This window comes from Ranitomeya variabilis, chromosome 5 (assembly GCF_051348905.1).
Source record: "Ranitomeya variabilis isolate aRanVar5 chromosome 5, aRanVar5.hap1, whole genome shotgun sequence".
Taxonomy (NCBI): domain Eukaryota; kingdom Metazoa; phylum Chordata; class Amphibia; order Anura; family Dendrobatidae; genus Ranitomeya; species Ranitomeya variabilis.
Window position 1 is genome coordinate 473,354,027 of NC_135236.1, and position 15,334 is coordinate 473,369,360.

The window sequence follows — 15,334 nt, forward strand, 5'->3', positions numbered from 1 at the left end:
AGGATTACACCATATTGGTGCATGTTATGTACAGTACTGAGAATGTGATATGTCTTATTGTACTCAATCTTGTAATTATATATATCTGTACATGATTACATTTGTCAATGAATATGATCGACCCTATTATGCTACCTTTCCTCTGTTTTTAAATTGTTTTCTATATTTTTCACTTGGATAATCTATAGCATTGAATAAAGTTTCCAATTTAAGAATGAACTCCATGTGTTCTCCCTTTTGCTAATTATTTAAAATAGCAGCCATCTATACCTTCCTCACAAGAACCTTGAACTCTACTACAGGCTCGATAATAGTGTGCTCTGTATCTTAGAACGATAATGTCGCAACAATGTACATATAATGGATTTTGATGTGTGTAATAAATACTACTGCTATATATGCTGCTTTGTTATAAAATTACCATTACTATTTTACAGAAGTTTGACTGCAACACTTGAGCCTGACGTCCTCGGTCTAGTGAGTGCCAACAGCAGTCAAGACTCTCTCCACAAAGCTCCAAAGAAGAAAGGAATTAAGTCCTCCATCGGCAGATTGTTTGGTAAAAAAGAGAAAGCAAGACTTGGGCAGCTCAGTAAGGAATTTGGCCTCCAAGGTCATTGTTCTTTCTTAGGATTATGTTACTTTATAATACCATGGTTTTATATGTTATATATCTAATGAATCACCACACTGGTGGCACAGTGATATGTGGCACTGCTCTTTACCATAGAATCATAGAATGTTAGAGTTGGAAGGGACCTCCTGGGTCATCGTGTCCAACCCACTTCTCAATTCAGGATTCACTAAATCATCTCAGACAGATGTCTGTCCGGCCTCTGTATGAAGACTTCCATTGAAGGAGAACTCACCACCTCTCTTGGCAGCCTGTTCCACTCATTGATCACCCTCGCTGTGAAAAAGTTTTTTCTAATATCTAATCTGTATCTTCTCCCTTTCAGTTTAATTAAACTGCTTCCATTGTGTTTTATATCCAAAGTTCTGAGCTTATTACTTGAGAAATCTTCATAGCAGCCAGATTCTAGTTTTTATCATAAAGTCTGAGTTCTGATGTATAATGATGTGCAGTAAAAAATACCTCAAAGTGGTTAATGCATATAGCCAGTATCAGGGACGGGTATACAGGGTGTACATCTGATTCAGGGAGGGGCGCCCAGTCATAGTACAAGTTTGAAAATACAGAGACGCTGCTCTGGCATCTCTTCCGGTGTCACAGGGGTACGCAGAGGGCCTCCAATGGGGCCTTCATCATTCTTCCTGTGTTCTAAGTTTATACCTTTAGAAATGTAATTAACAATTTGTTTTTGTAACTGATCTTTGTCAGGCCTCTAATTCAGGATTTGTAGTTTGGGAGGCAGGAACACTAATAGTGAGCCACAGGCTGCACTGTTGTTTCTGATAGATTTATTTTCAGCCTAAAGATTTGACTGTTATTTTTCTTCTTTATAGGTATATTGTACTGAGATATACAGTACATTATGGGTAAAGGAAAGAAAGGTTCAAGTTTTGTTCTCCCTAAACTTAAAAAACAGCGGTTCAAAAGCAATTACACTAATCATGTCTTTTTAAGTAAATGTTGCATAACAGTAACGTAGACATATTTGAAAAAAATTGGGGGGGATCAGAAAATAACATAAATAAAACTGACGCAATAGTTATTTTTTCTTCATTAACAATGCTTAATAAAAACATGGCAGTAAATACTGATGTGTACTTAAAATAAAAAAAACTCATGGCTGCCATGCTACACATGTGGGTAGGTGAAAAAATCATCTCAAATGCAGCACCAAAATTTCCATCAGTAAAAAGATAAAATTGCAAGCTTCTCACTATAAAGCAACTTCTCTTTTTTATAGTTTTTGTTTGCGTTGTTTGCAAAATTAAAGTAAATTATATTGAAGCCTCTTATATATTTATGCATAATACAGTATGTAAATATATGTAATGTGCATCTGTAATTTGTGAATGGGTGTGTAATGCATGTGCATATTTTATACATGTGTGTATCTAAGTGTGAAATGTTTGTAAGCCTGTGTATGTGTATAACACATGTGTATACACTGGTGGTGTATGATGGAGGGGATCCAGATACAATTCCTGCACAGGAGCCTTTGACTGTAAGGACGGAGTCACACTAAACGTATGAAAAATCGGTCCGAGTCTCTCTGCCAAGACTCGCACGAGTGTGATGCAAGTACAATCTGATTTTTCACACCTAGCATCTGATTTACATCCGAATGCAGTGCGATTGCTATCCGATTGCAATGCGATTTTAACATGAGCTTTTACATACAGCAATTCTCTGTCATTTACACATCGATATATACCGTATTTTTCGCTTTGTAAGATGCACTTTTTTCCCCCAAAATTTGGGGGGAAAATTGGGGTGCGTCTTACAATGCAGATATTCTGCTTACCAGTACCGTTGCAGGCTGGAATGAGGAGGTAGGATAGCTGCGGAGACACCATCACGTGTTTCTCAACGCAAGCAGTGAATAGCCAGACCTTTCCCCGGGAAGGAACAACCACGGGAAGGGCAGCATCCAATAAAGGAAAACATCCAATACAGGAAAACCACCTATGCCAAGCATGGTATCCATCCACAGACAGCTGTTTCGGGGTGTTTGCCCCTCATCAGTGTGGAGTAGGAATCTGGCTATTAGGAGCAGTGCCTAGTAAAAGGCTGTGAAGGAACAGATGATTGGCCTCGGGGAGACCAAAACATCCAACACCGCGGAGACACCATCACGTGTTTCTCAACGCAGTGATCCAGAACACTGCCCCCATCCCTTATGGGAAATATGCAAATGCATGTAGGATAGCTGCGGAGACACCATCACGTGTTTCTCAACGCAAGCAGTGAATAGCCAGACCTTTCCCCGGGAAGGAACAACCACGGGAAGGGCAGCATCCAATAAAGGAAAACATCCAATACAGGAAAACCACCTATGCCAAGCATGGTATCCATCCACAGACAGCTGTTTCGGGGTGTTTGCCCCTCATCAGTGTGGAGTAGGAATCTGGCTATTAGGAGCAGTGCCTAGTAAAAGGCTGTGAAGGAACAGATGATTGGCCTCGGGGAGACCAAAACATCCAACACCGCAGAGACACCATCACGTGTTTCTCAACGCAGTGATCCAGAACACTGCCCCCATCCTTTATGGGAAATATGCAAATGCATGTAGGATAGCTGCGGAGACACCATCACGTGTTTCTCAACGCAAGCAGTGAATAGCCAGACCTTTCCCCGGGAAGGAACAACCACGGGAAGGGCAGCATCCAATAAAGGAAAACATCCAATACAGGAAAACCACCTATGCCAAGCATGGTATCATCCACAGACAGCTGTTTCGGGGGGCAGTGTTCTGGATCACTGCGTTGAGAAACACGTGATGGTGTCTCCGCGGTGTTGGATGTTTTGTGTTGTGAACTCTATTTCTGGGCTCCCTCTTTTGGTCACAAGTGGTACTGTGTGAGTGCTGTCTTTCTGCAGGTTTGTGACTGGCATCAGCTGTCTCGTTATCTGTGGGCTGGTTTTCTATTTAAGCTCACTTGGACTCTCAGTCTATGCCTGCTGTCAATGTATTCAGTGCTATTCTGATTCCTTCTGACTACCTTGCTCCCAGTCTCTTCAAGAGAAGCTAAGTTTCCGTTTTGTTCATTTTTTGATCATCAGCGTTCTATTTGTTTCTTGTCCAGCTTGCTAATATGTGATTTCCCAGCTTGCTGGTAGCTCTAGGGGGCTGAGTTTCTCCCCCCACACCGTTAGTTGGTGTGGGGGTTCTTGAATTCTCAGCGTGGATATTTTTGTAGGGTTTTTTGCTGACCGCACAGTTCGCTATCTGTCTTCTGCTATCTAGTATTAGCGGGCCTCATTTGCTGAATCTGTTTTCATTCCTACGTGTGTCTTTTCTCTTTACCTCACCGTTATTATTTGTTGGGGGCTTCCTATATCTTTGGGGTTATTTCTCTTGAGGCAAGTGAGGTCTTGCTTTCTCTTTAGGGGTAGTCAGTTTCTCAGGCTGCGTCAAGACGTCCAGGATTTTAGGCACATTCACCGGCTACCTTTAGTGTGTTTGGATAGGATCAGGTTTTGCGGTCAGTCCAGTTACCATCTCCCTAGAGCTCGTGTCTATGTTTAGTTACTTAGCTAGTATTTCCTGTGATCCCCAGCCACTGGGATCATAACAGTTTTGGTCTCCCCGAGGCCAATCATCTGTTCCTTCACAGCCTTTTACTAGGCACTGCTCCTAATAGCCAGATTCCTACTCCACACTGATGAGGGGCAAACACCCCGAAACAGCTGTCTGTGGATGGATACCATGCTTGGCATAGGTGGTTTTCCTGTATTGGATGTTTTCCTTTATTGGATGCTGCCCTTCCCGTGGTTGTTCCTTCCCGGGGAAAGGTCTGGCTATTCACTGCTTGCGTTGAGAAACACGTGATGGTGTCTCCGCAGCTATCCTACATGCATTTGCATATTTCCCATAAGGGATGGGGGCAGTGTTCTGGATCACTGCGTTGAAAAACACGTGATGGTGTCTCCGCGGTGTTGGATGTTTTGGTCTCCCCGAGGCCAATCATCTGTTCCTTCACAGCCTTTTACTAGGCACTGCTCCTAATAGCCAGACACCTACTCCACACTGATGAGGGCAAACACCCCGAAACAGCTGTCTGTGGATAGATACCATCCTTGGCATAGGTGGTTTTCCTGTATTGGATGTTTTCCTTTATTGGATGCTGCCCTTCCCGTGGTTGTTCCTTCCCGGGGAAAGGTCTGGCTATTCACTGCTTGCGTTGAGAAACACGTGATGGTGTCTCTGCAGCTATCCTACATGCATTTGCATATTTCCCATAAGGGATGGGGGCAGTGTTCTGGATCACTGCATTGAGAAACACGTGATGGTGTCTCCGCGGTGTTGGATGTTTTGGTCTCCCCGAGGCCAATCATCTGTTCCTTCACATGGAATGAGGAGGTGTCTGCTGCTGCTGCTGCCTAGAGTGTCCGTCGCTGTCCAGTGTGATGCTGCCGTCTCCGGTGCTGTGGGGGGCTCTGCCGACATCTTGTTAAAGGCCAGAGCCCCCTAGCAGTTCGCCCATGCTTCCTGCACGGTGGACCTCGAAAAAATGGCAGCCGGGAGGCGGGGTATGCGCAGATGGAGATTTCAGAACCAAGATCTCCAGAGATGAGATCTCAGCGCTGAAATCTCATCTCCTGAGGTCTTGGTGCCGAGATCTCCATCTGCGCATGCGCTGCCTCCCAGCGGCCATTTTCCCGAAGTCCACCTCACAGGAAAGCATGGACGAACTGCCGGGGGGCTCTGGCCTTTCAAAAAATGTCGGCAGAGCCCCCCACAGTGCCGGAGACGCCAGCATCACCGGAAACAACCTTGCAGCACAGGAGCCCCCCCCGCCGCAACACAGGAGCCCCCCTCACAGCACAGGAACCCCCCTGCAGCACAGGACTCCTGCACAACCCCTCATCCCAGCCTGCAGCAAAGCTCTACTCCTACCTCCTCCAGCAGCGACCCTGGGACCCCGCTTCACTGTAGCCACCACTGCCCGTAAGCAATAAGACACATGGATTATAAGAAGCACCACCATTTCATAAAACAAAAGTTTTTTTTCTATTTTTCTCCTCAAAATTTTGGGTGCGTCTTATAATCTGGAGTGTCTTACAAAGCAAAAATACAGTATATATATATATATATATATATATATATATATATATATATACAGTTGTGGCCAAAAGTATTGACACCCAGATAATACTCAGTTTCTTCCTGAAAAAAATGCAAACACAAATTCTTTGTTATTATTATCTTCATTTAATTTGTCTTAAATGAAAAAACACAAAAAGAATTGTCCTAAAGCCAAATTGGATATAATTCCACACCAAACATAAAAAAGGGGGTGGACAAAAGTATTGGCACTGTTCGAAAAATCATGTGATGCTTCTCTAATTTGTGTAATTAACAGCACCTGTAACTTACCTGTGGCACCTAACAGGTGTTGGCAATAACTAAATCACACTTGCAGCCAGTTGACATGGATTAAAGTTGACTCAACCGCTGTCCTGTTTCCTTGTGTGTACCACATTGAGCATGGAGAAAAGAAAGAAGACCAAAGAACTGTCTGAGGACTTGAGAAACTAAATTGTGAGAAAACATGCGCAATCTCAAGGCTACAAGTCCATCTCCAAAGACCTGAATGTTCCTGTGTCTACCGTGTTCAGTGTCATCAAGAACTTTAAAGCCCATGGCACTGTGGCTAACCTCCCTAGATGTGGACGGAAAAAAAATTGACAAGAGATTTCAATGCAAGATTGTGTGGATGTTGGATAAAGAACCTCGACTAACATCCAAACAAGTTCAAGCTGCCCTGCAGTCCAAGGGTACAACAGTGTCAACCCCTACTATCCGTCGGCATCTGAATGAAAAGGGACTGTATGGTAGGAGACCCAGGAAGACCGCACTTCTTACCCCGAGACATAAAAAAAAGCCAGGCTGGAGTTTGCCAAAACTTACCTGAAAAAGCCTAAAACGTTTTGGAAGAATGTCAGATGAGACAAAAGTAGAGCTTTTTGGGCAAAGGCATCAACATAGAGTTTACAGGAGAAAAAAAGAGGCATTCAAAGAAAAGAACACGGTCCCTACAGTCAAACATGGCGGAGGTTCCCTGATGTTTTGGGGTTGCTTTGCTGCCTCTGGCACTGGACTGCTTGACCGTGTGCATGGCATTATGAAGTCTGAAGACTACCAACAAATTTTGCAGCATAATGTAGGGCAGTGTGAGAAAGCTGGGTCTCCCTCAGATGTCATGGGTCTTCCAGCAGGACAATGACCCAAAACACACTTCAAAAAGCACTAGAAAATGGTTTGAGGGAAAGCACTGGAGACTTCTAAGGTGGCCAGCAATGAGTCCAGACCTGAATCCCATAGAACACCTGTGGAGAGATCTAAAAATGACAGTTTGGAGAAGGCACCCTTCAAATATCAGGGACCTGGAGCAGTTTGCCAAAGAAGAATGGTCTAAAATTCCAGCAAAGCATTGTAAGAAACTCATTGGTGGTTACCGGAAGCGGTTGGTTGCAGTTATTTTGGCTAAAGGTTGTGCAACCAAGTATTAGGCTGAGGGTGCCAATACTTTTGTCTGGCCCATTTTTGGAGTTTCGTGTGAAATGATGAATATTTTGCTTTTTGCTTCATTCTCTTTTGTGTTTTTTCATTTAAGGCAAATTAAATGAAGATAATAATACCAAAGAATTTGTGATTGCAATCATTTTCAGGAAGAAACTGAGTATTATCTGACAGAATTGCAGGGGTGTCAATACTTTTGGCCACAAATATATATATATATATATATATATATATATATATATATATATATACATATACACTGCTCAAAAAAATAAGGGGAACACTAAAATACCACATCCTAGATATCACTGAATTAAACATTTCAGTTGCAAATCTTTGTTCATTACATAATGGAATGTGTTGAGAACAATAATACATAAAAATGATCAATGTAAATCAAAATAAATATCCCATGGAGGTCTGGATTTGGAATGATACTCAAAATCAAAGTGGAAAATCAAATTACAGGCTGATTCAACTTCAGTGGAAATGCCTCAAGACAAGGAAATGATGTTCAGTTGTGTGTGTGTTGCCTCCATGTGCCTGTATGACCTCCCTACAATGCCTGGGCATGCTCCTGATGAGGCGGCAGATGGTGTCCTGAGGGATCTCCTCCCAGACCTGGACTAAAGCATCCGCCAACTCCTGGACAGTCTGTGGTGCAACATGACGTTGGTGGATGGTGCGAGACATGATGTCCCAGATGTGTTCAATCGAATTCAGGTCTGGGGAACAGGCGGGCCAGTCCATAGCTTCAATGCCTTCATCTTGCAGGAACTGCTGACACACTACAGCCACATGAGGTCTGGCATTGTCCTGCATTAGGAGGAACCCAGGGCCAACCGCACCAGCATATGGTCTCACAAGAGGTCTGTGAGGATCTCATCTCGGTACCTAATGGCAGTCAGGCTACCTCTGGTGAGCACATGGAGTGCTGTACGGCCCTCCAAAGAAATGCCACCCCACACCATTACTGACCCATTGCCAAACAGATCATGCTGAAGGATGTTGCAGGCAGCAGATCGCTTTCCATGGCGTCTCCAGACTCTGTCACGTCTGTCACATGTCCTCAGTGTGAACCTGGTTTCATCTGTGAAGAGCACAGAATGCCAGTGGCGAATTTGCCAATCCTGGTGTTCTGTGGCAAATGCCAATCGTCCTGCACGGTGTTGGGCTGTGAGCACAACCCCCATCTATGGACGTCAGTCAGTCATGGAGTCGGTTTCTAACCGTTTGTGCAGACACATGCACATTTGTGGCCTGCTGGAGGTCATTTTGCAGGGCTCTGGCAGTACTCCTCCTGTTCCTTCTTGCACACAGGCTGAGGTAGTGGTTCTGCTGCTGGGTTGTTGCCCTCGTACGGCCCCCTCCAAGTCTCCTGGTGTACTAGCCTTTCTCCTGGTAGCGCCAACAGCCTCTGGACATTGAAATCATATGAAAAAAATGTGTATATAGAACAGATCTTATAACAAACTTTATTAGAAAAAAAGATAAAAAAACCTTTTACAATACAAAGTCTAAAACTGGTAACCACAGGTGTAATCGATATATGAGCCAAGCAGATATATGTGGCACCACTACTGAGCGGGTAATATGGCAGGAAAAAATACAAAATGCATACTATAGTATATTGCCATTGCTATATTAATACAAGTGTGGGACTAAGGGCGCACTCTTGTTACATCCCATTACCAATAGTTATATGAAGCCATCGTGGCGTGCACCAGTAGCCACTGCCTACACTAAATAGGCCAACTTAATAGCAATACATAAAGCACTGTGCAGTCAAAGCGCAAGTAATAAACAGCCTTACCCAAGCTCAGGAGATGGTACCACAACCCCTAAGCGCGTTTCGGCAACGTGCCTTCGTCAGGGGGAGACATTACGCTGACAGACACAGCAAACCTTCTTGCCACAGCTCGCATTGATGTGCCATCCTGGACGAGCTGCACTACCTGAGCCACTTGTGTGAGTTGTAGAGTTCGTCTCATGCTACCACGAGTGTGAAAGCACAACCAACATTCAAAAGTGACCAAAACATCAGCCAGAAAGCATTGGTACTGAGATGTGGTCTGTGGTCCCCACCTGCAGAACCACTCCTTTATTGAGTGTATCTTGATAATTGCCAATAATTTCCATCTGTTGTCTATTCCATGTGCACAACAGCATGTGAAATTGAATGTCAAACAGTGTTGCTTCCTAAGTGGACAGTTTGATTTCACAGAAGTCTGATTTACTTTGAGTTATATTCTGTTGTTTAAGTGTTCCCTTTATTTTTTTGAGCACTGTGTATATATATATATATATATATATATATATATATATATATATATATATATATATATATATATATATATATAAAAAATGGGTAGAATAAAAACCGGCAATTCATGTGCCGCGTATAGTGTAATCACAGCATGACAGGTTAGAATAGAATAGATAGAATAGATATATGCACATAGAATGCATAGATATATAAATATAAATGTCAGTGACACACACACATAAATATGTATATATATTACATAGATAAAAGAAAAGCCAGCAATTCATCTGCCGTGTTCTGTAAAATCACTGCAGGAGCCGACAGGATAGAAGAGATGGATTACATACAGTAAATACATATACAGTAGGTACGTAAAGTATTCAGATCATTTCAAATTTTCACTCTTTGTTTCATTGCAGCCATTTTTGGTAAAAAGTTCATTTTTTCATATTAATGTACACTCTGCACCCCATCTTGACTGAAAAAAACCAGAAATGTAGTACTTTTTGCAAATTTAATAAAAAAGAAAAACTGAAGTATCACAATATCATCTCGCAGTTGTCTGCATAGAATTTGCTGGTTATTAAAGGGGGACCTTACGTCATTTTTTTTAGGGTCCCCCATTTTAATAGCCAGTAAAGGCTAAGTATACAGTTGTGAGCTGATATTAATAGCTTGGGAAGCTCCATGGGTATTACCTCCTTCCCAGGCTATAAACATCCTCCCCCAGCCGTCAGCTTTCCCTCTGCTTGTTACGAAAATTATGCTGAAGCTCACGCCATTTTTTTCAGAAAAATAATCTTTTATTAAATACATGTACACGAATTTGCAAACACACTGCACTAACTGTATTTGTCACTGACATCTATATCTATTTATTCTATTTGTATTTACTGTGTTATGTCATCCATCTCTTCTATCCGTTAGGCTCCTACAGTGATTTTACAGTACACGGCAGATGAATTGCCGGCTTTTCTTCTATCTATTTATCTATCTATATAATATATATAATTATATATATGTGTGTATATGTATATGTGTGTCACTGACATCTACAGTATATATCTATGTATTCTATGTGTATATACCTACTCTATCTGTTCTGTTCTAACCTGTCACGCTGTGATATTACAGTACACAGCAGTTGAATTGCCGGCTTTTCTTCTATCTATTTATCTATCTATGTAATATATATATATATATATATATATATATATATATATATATATATATATATATATACACACACACACACACACACACACATACTGTATATGTGTGTGTGTGTGTTGCTGACAGCTATATATCTATGTATTCCATGTGTATATACCTATTCTATCTACTCTGTTCTAACCTGTCACGCTGTGATATTACTGTACGCGGCAAATGAATTGCCGGCTTTTCTTCTATTTATCTATCTATGTAATATATATATATATATATATATATATATATATATATATATATATATATATATATATATATATACACTCACCGGCCACTTTATTAGGTACACCATGCTAGTAACGGGTTGGACCCCCTTTTGCCTTCAGAACTGCCTCAATTCTTCGTGGCATGGATTCAACAAGGTGCTGGAAGCATTCCTCAGAGATCTTGGTCCATATTGACATGATGGCATCACACAGTTGCCGCAGATTTGTCGGCTGCACATCCCAAAGATGCTCCATACAAGGCAGGATGGATCCATGCTTTCATGTTGTTTACGCCAAATTCTGACCCTACCATCCGAATGTCGCAGCAGAAATCGAGACTCATCAGACCAAGCAACATTTTTCCAATCTTCTACTGTCCAATTTTGATGAGCTTGTACAAATTGTAGCCTCAGTTTCCTGTTCTTAGCTGAAAGGAGTGGTACCCGGTGTGGTCTTCTGCTGCTGTAGCCCATCTGCCTCAAAGTTCGACGCACTGTGCGTTCAGAGATGCTCTTAGGCCTACCTTGGTTGTAACGGGTGGCGATTTGAGTCAGTGTTGCCTTTCTATCAGCTCGAACCAGTCTGCCCATTCTCCTCTGACCTCTGGCATCAACAAGGCATTTCCGCCCACAGAACTGCCGCTCACTGGATTTTTTTTCTTTTTCGGACCATTCTCTGTAAACCCTAGAGATGGTTGTGCGTGAAAATCCCAGTAGATCAGCAGTTTCTGAAATACTCAGACCAGCCCTTCTGGCACCAACAACCATGCCACGTTCAAAGGCACTCAAATCACCTTTCTTCCCCATACTGATGCTCGGTTTGAACTGCAGGAGATTGTCTTGACCATGTCTACATGCCTAAATGCACTGAGTTGCCGCCATGTGATTGGCTGATTAGAAATTAAGTGTTAACAAGAAGTTGGACAGGTGTACCTAATAAAGTGGCCGGTGAGTGTATATATATATATATATATATATATATATATATATATATATATATATATATATATATACATATATATATATATATATATATATATACACATATATATATGTGTGTCACTGACATCTATATATCTATGTGTTCTATGTGTATATATCTATTCTCTCTATTCTATTCTTACCTGTCAGTGTGATTTTACTATATGCGGCACATGAATTGCCGACCTTTCAAAGGACATCGGTGCATAAAAATTTGGACAGCACTCGCATGGTCCGGACCGATAGCCTTGCATTTGCGAGTCTCGGCCAAGTCTCGGTGAGAATCGCAGCATTCTGCAATTTTACACACACATCGAATACGCCTGAGAAAGTAAACGGTGATGAAAGCTGCCCCATAGATTAACACTGGGCTGAGTGCTATGCGATGTTTTCTCGCATAGCACTCGCCCGTATTCTACATTAGTGTGAAGCCGGCCTAAGGGTCCACCTATGGCCCGTATGATATCTTTATATCTATGTCTATGCTTGGGTTTTGGAGCTTTGTTTAAAAAAACCCACTGAAAAGACATATTAAGAATGTAAATAGCAAAGCATTTTAGAACACCCGTGCACACGTTGAGTATTTAGTGAGGTTTTTTTACCTAAGCCAAAATCAGGAGTGAGTGAAAAAGGTTATATTGTTTGTTGTTAATTTGCTCACTTCTCAGTCCGCATCTTAGCACTAAATCTACTGTATTTCTGTAATAAAATCTCTTGTTCCACAACAGAGATTAGTGTTTTTGAGCATATGTAGTACCAATTTTACTGCCTTTTGAAAAAAATTGAAAATCTGTAAAGTATATTTCTCCATTGTGTCATCTATTGACCGAAAGAGGGCACTGTGACCATTATGCTTGACCATTCCCACAACTATACTTTAATGAAGAGCTCAGCAATCAGGAATGTCTGAGTTGTCCAATGGTTACACCATATATTTCAGTGGTGAAATATATTTCCACTCTAAATTCTATAAAGCATCTTAATCACATAAAATATTGTCTATTTGTAAAATTGCCTATAGACATTTACACACTCATTACCCAGATAAAATGACTTTGTTTTACCCCAAAACAGGAGCATTCATGGATACTGATCCTGCAGCACAAGATTCTCTGGGGTTGAGTAAACTTGGAACTCAAGCAGAAAAAGACAGGAGACTTAAGAAAAAGTAAGTACCGTATTTTTCGGACTATAAGGCGCACCCAGGTTTTAGATGTGGAAAATAGGGAAAAAAATATTTGAAGCAAAAAAATGTGGTAAAATATTTAATAACATACTATTATATGTGGTGTTATTATATATAATAGTATGTTATTATGTTGGAAGCTGCGGGACTAGTGTGGTGTCTGTGAAGTACTATATGAAGATGCTGGACGGTGAGTATACGAATGGGGGCACAGGGCTTATATTGAAAGCACCACTCCAGCACTGCAAAATAACACTGGAGTGCTGCTTTAAAATCCCATGGGAGAACTATAACTCCCAGCATGTCCTGCAGATCCTATGACGTGCTGGGAGTTATAGTTCACTAAAGGAGTGGCAGAGTGCTTTATTGTGTTTTGTAAAGACTAACCTCTTAATTGTGGCAGCCAGCCACACTGTGGTGAGGTAAAAGCATCCCATGGCTGCACACACAGAGCCCTCCCTCTTGTTGCCTCTACACAGCACAGGTAATGGAAGCCAGCAGATTCTAGTGTTGGAGTCTGAAGGACCTGTGATGATGTCAAGAAGAGGGAGGGTTCTGTGCTGCCATGTGATGCTCCAGCCCGCCCACTTCTGACATCATCACAGGTCCTCCTTGTGCACACTGCACAGCACTCAGCTCCAGCCCAGGAAGGTACGCAGCGATCTCCTCTCCCCCGGACCCTGCTGCTGCTGCCTCCTCCTCCCCCGCACACACGTCTCTCCCCAGCTGCTGCAGGATTCAGCGCTGGGGAAACCATGTGTGTTGCTGCTTAAGTGCAGTATTCATTTGCTGCTCCCAGGCTCACCGCTCAGCTGATAGGTGGGCGGGGAGTAGCTAATGAATATTCACTGCACTTAATCATCGGGACCACATGGTTTCCCCAGTGCTGATTCCCAGCAGTGGGGACATTTTTCTGCCTCCTGAAGTGGGATAACAGTGCGATCCCACTCGCTGCTGCCCCCCTCCCCACATGCTACATCCCTACCATAAGACGCACCCACACTTTCCTCCCAAATTTGGAGGAAAAAAAGTGCGTCTTATGGTCAGAAAAATACGGCTCTGAAAAAGTAAGTGCTCTGGCTTACTGTGAACGTCCATGTCTATTTCAACTGTCCTGAAATTCGAGGAGCATCTGTAAAAAATGGTAACTTTTTTGCCCTGTTCGTAAACATTTTTTTAAAGACGTCCATAATTTTTTTGAAACTGAAAAACTTATACAGATTATTCTGACTGTATTTATCATTTTACAGTTGGCAGTGAATGCAGCTGATGTCTTCATATGAAAATTACTGTATATGTAGACATGTATCACTTATGGTTTTCCAATGTGTTAGCAAAAAATATCGTCTGTAGTCAATTTTTTGGAAAGTCATCCAGTAAAAAAAGAAATTCAAGTTGGCAACCCTGGGTATAATGAATAAATCTACAGCCACAGATGCACATCAGGACAAAACAATAACCCCAGGAAGATACTGACAATTGCACTTGTATTAATTCATACATACTGTATATACATGTAGAGATGTACACATGAAGAAAATGAACCCATGCACATACTTCTCAGTGGTCCCATGATACAGCCAGTCAGATATAGTGTCAAAATTACTGAGACAGTCCTCCACATTGCCCTATAATGCAAAACATGTATTTCATTTACAGACAGTATCAGCATGCCTCAATGTATATGTCAGGTTACTGCGGGCAGGCTGACCTTCACTTAATACAATGCCATGTAAAAAAAACATGAAAGAATTTGTAGGTTGAATCATTAACTTTATAGTGTCAGACGATGCTGGTATTGTGCTGTTTGTCTGGAAGAAGCCTCTTTATCCCATAGATTCCATGTAAAATAAGTTCTGTACATGCAAGCATTGAATTCTGCATGTATATTTTTAGTGGCATAGCCTGTCCTGTTACAGCTGGCACTAATGCTAGGGAAATAGTTCTAGCACTGTAGGAGAGGTAGTTTTCAGTGAAGTATACTGAGTATCTGGTGAATATAGGGCCATATAGCTAATGATAAAGCTACTGATACTTTAGGTTTGGCATTATACATAGGAACATAGAAGTATCCTGTAATAAAAGTATATATAAAGTGGACACCTCAAAAGATCTAAAGAGTGCTGCCAATATACGTCAAAAACTATACAAAAAAAGACAAAAAAACATGCACATTAAGGCTACACGTCTGATGAAAAAGCATAAATCTTTATAAAAATCCAAAGACCAGTACATAGACATCTAAAAACCATTAAAACCATCCAAAGACTATTGAGATACCAAGTCCTGGCCTATAATAAAGCAAAAAAAAC

The 15,334-nt window shown here is 41.7% G+C and overlaps 1 protein-coding gene across 11 annotated transcripts in view; it reads left to right on the top strand.

The window, feature by feature from the left end:
* The window catches only part of PPFIA2 (PPFI scaffold protein A2), a 580,573-nt gene that overhangs the window by 510,970 nt on the left and 54,269 nt on the right, over nt 1–15,334 (top strand). For 7 of the 11 annotated variants that reach the window (XM_077265479.1, XM_077265480.1, XM_077265477.1 and 4 more), the window contains 2 exons: nt 438–613; nt 12,911–13,004. In XM_077265479.1, the coding sequence (XP_077121594.1) occupies nt 438–613; nt 12,911–13,004 (270 nt within the window). The remainder of the gene's footprint in view (nt 1–437; nt 614–12,910; nt 13,005–15,334) is intronic. The other 4 variants (XM_077265481.1, XM_077265478.1, XM_077265476.1 and 1 more) reach the window with 1 other exon arrangement.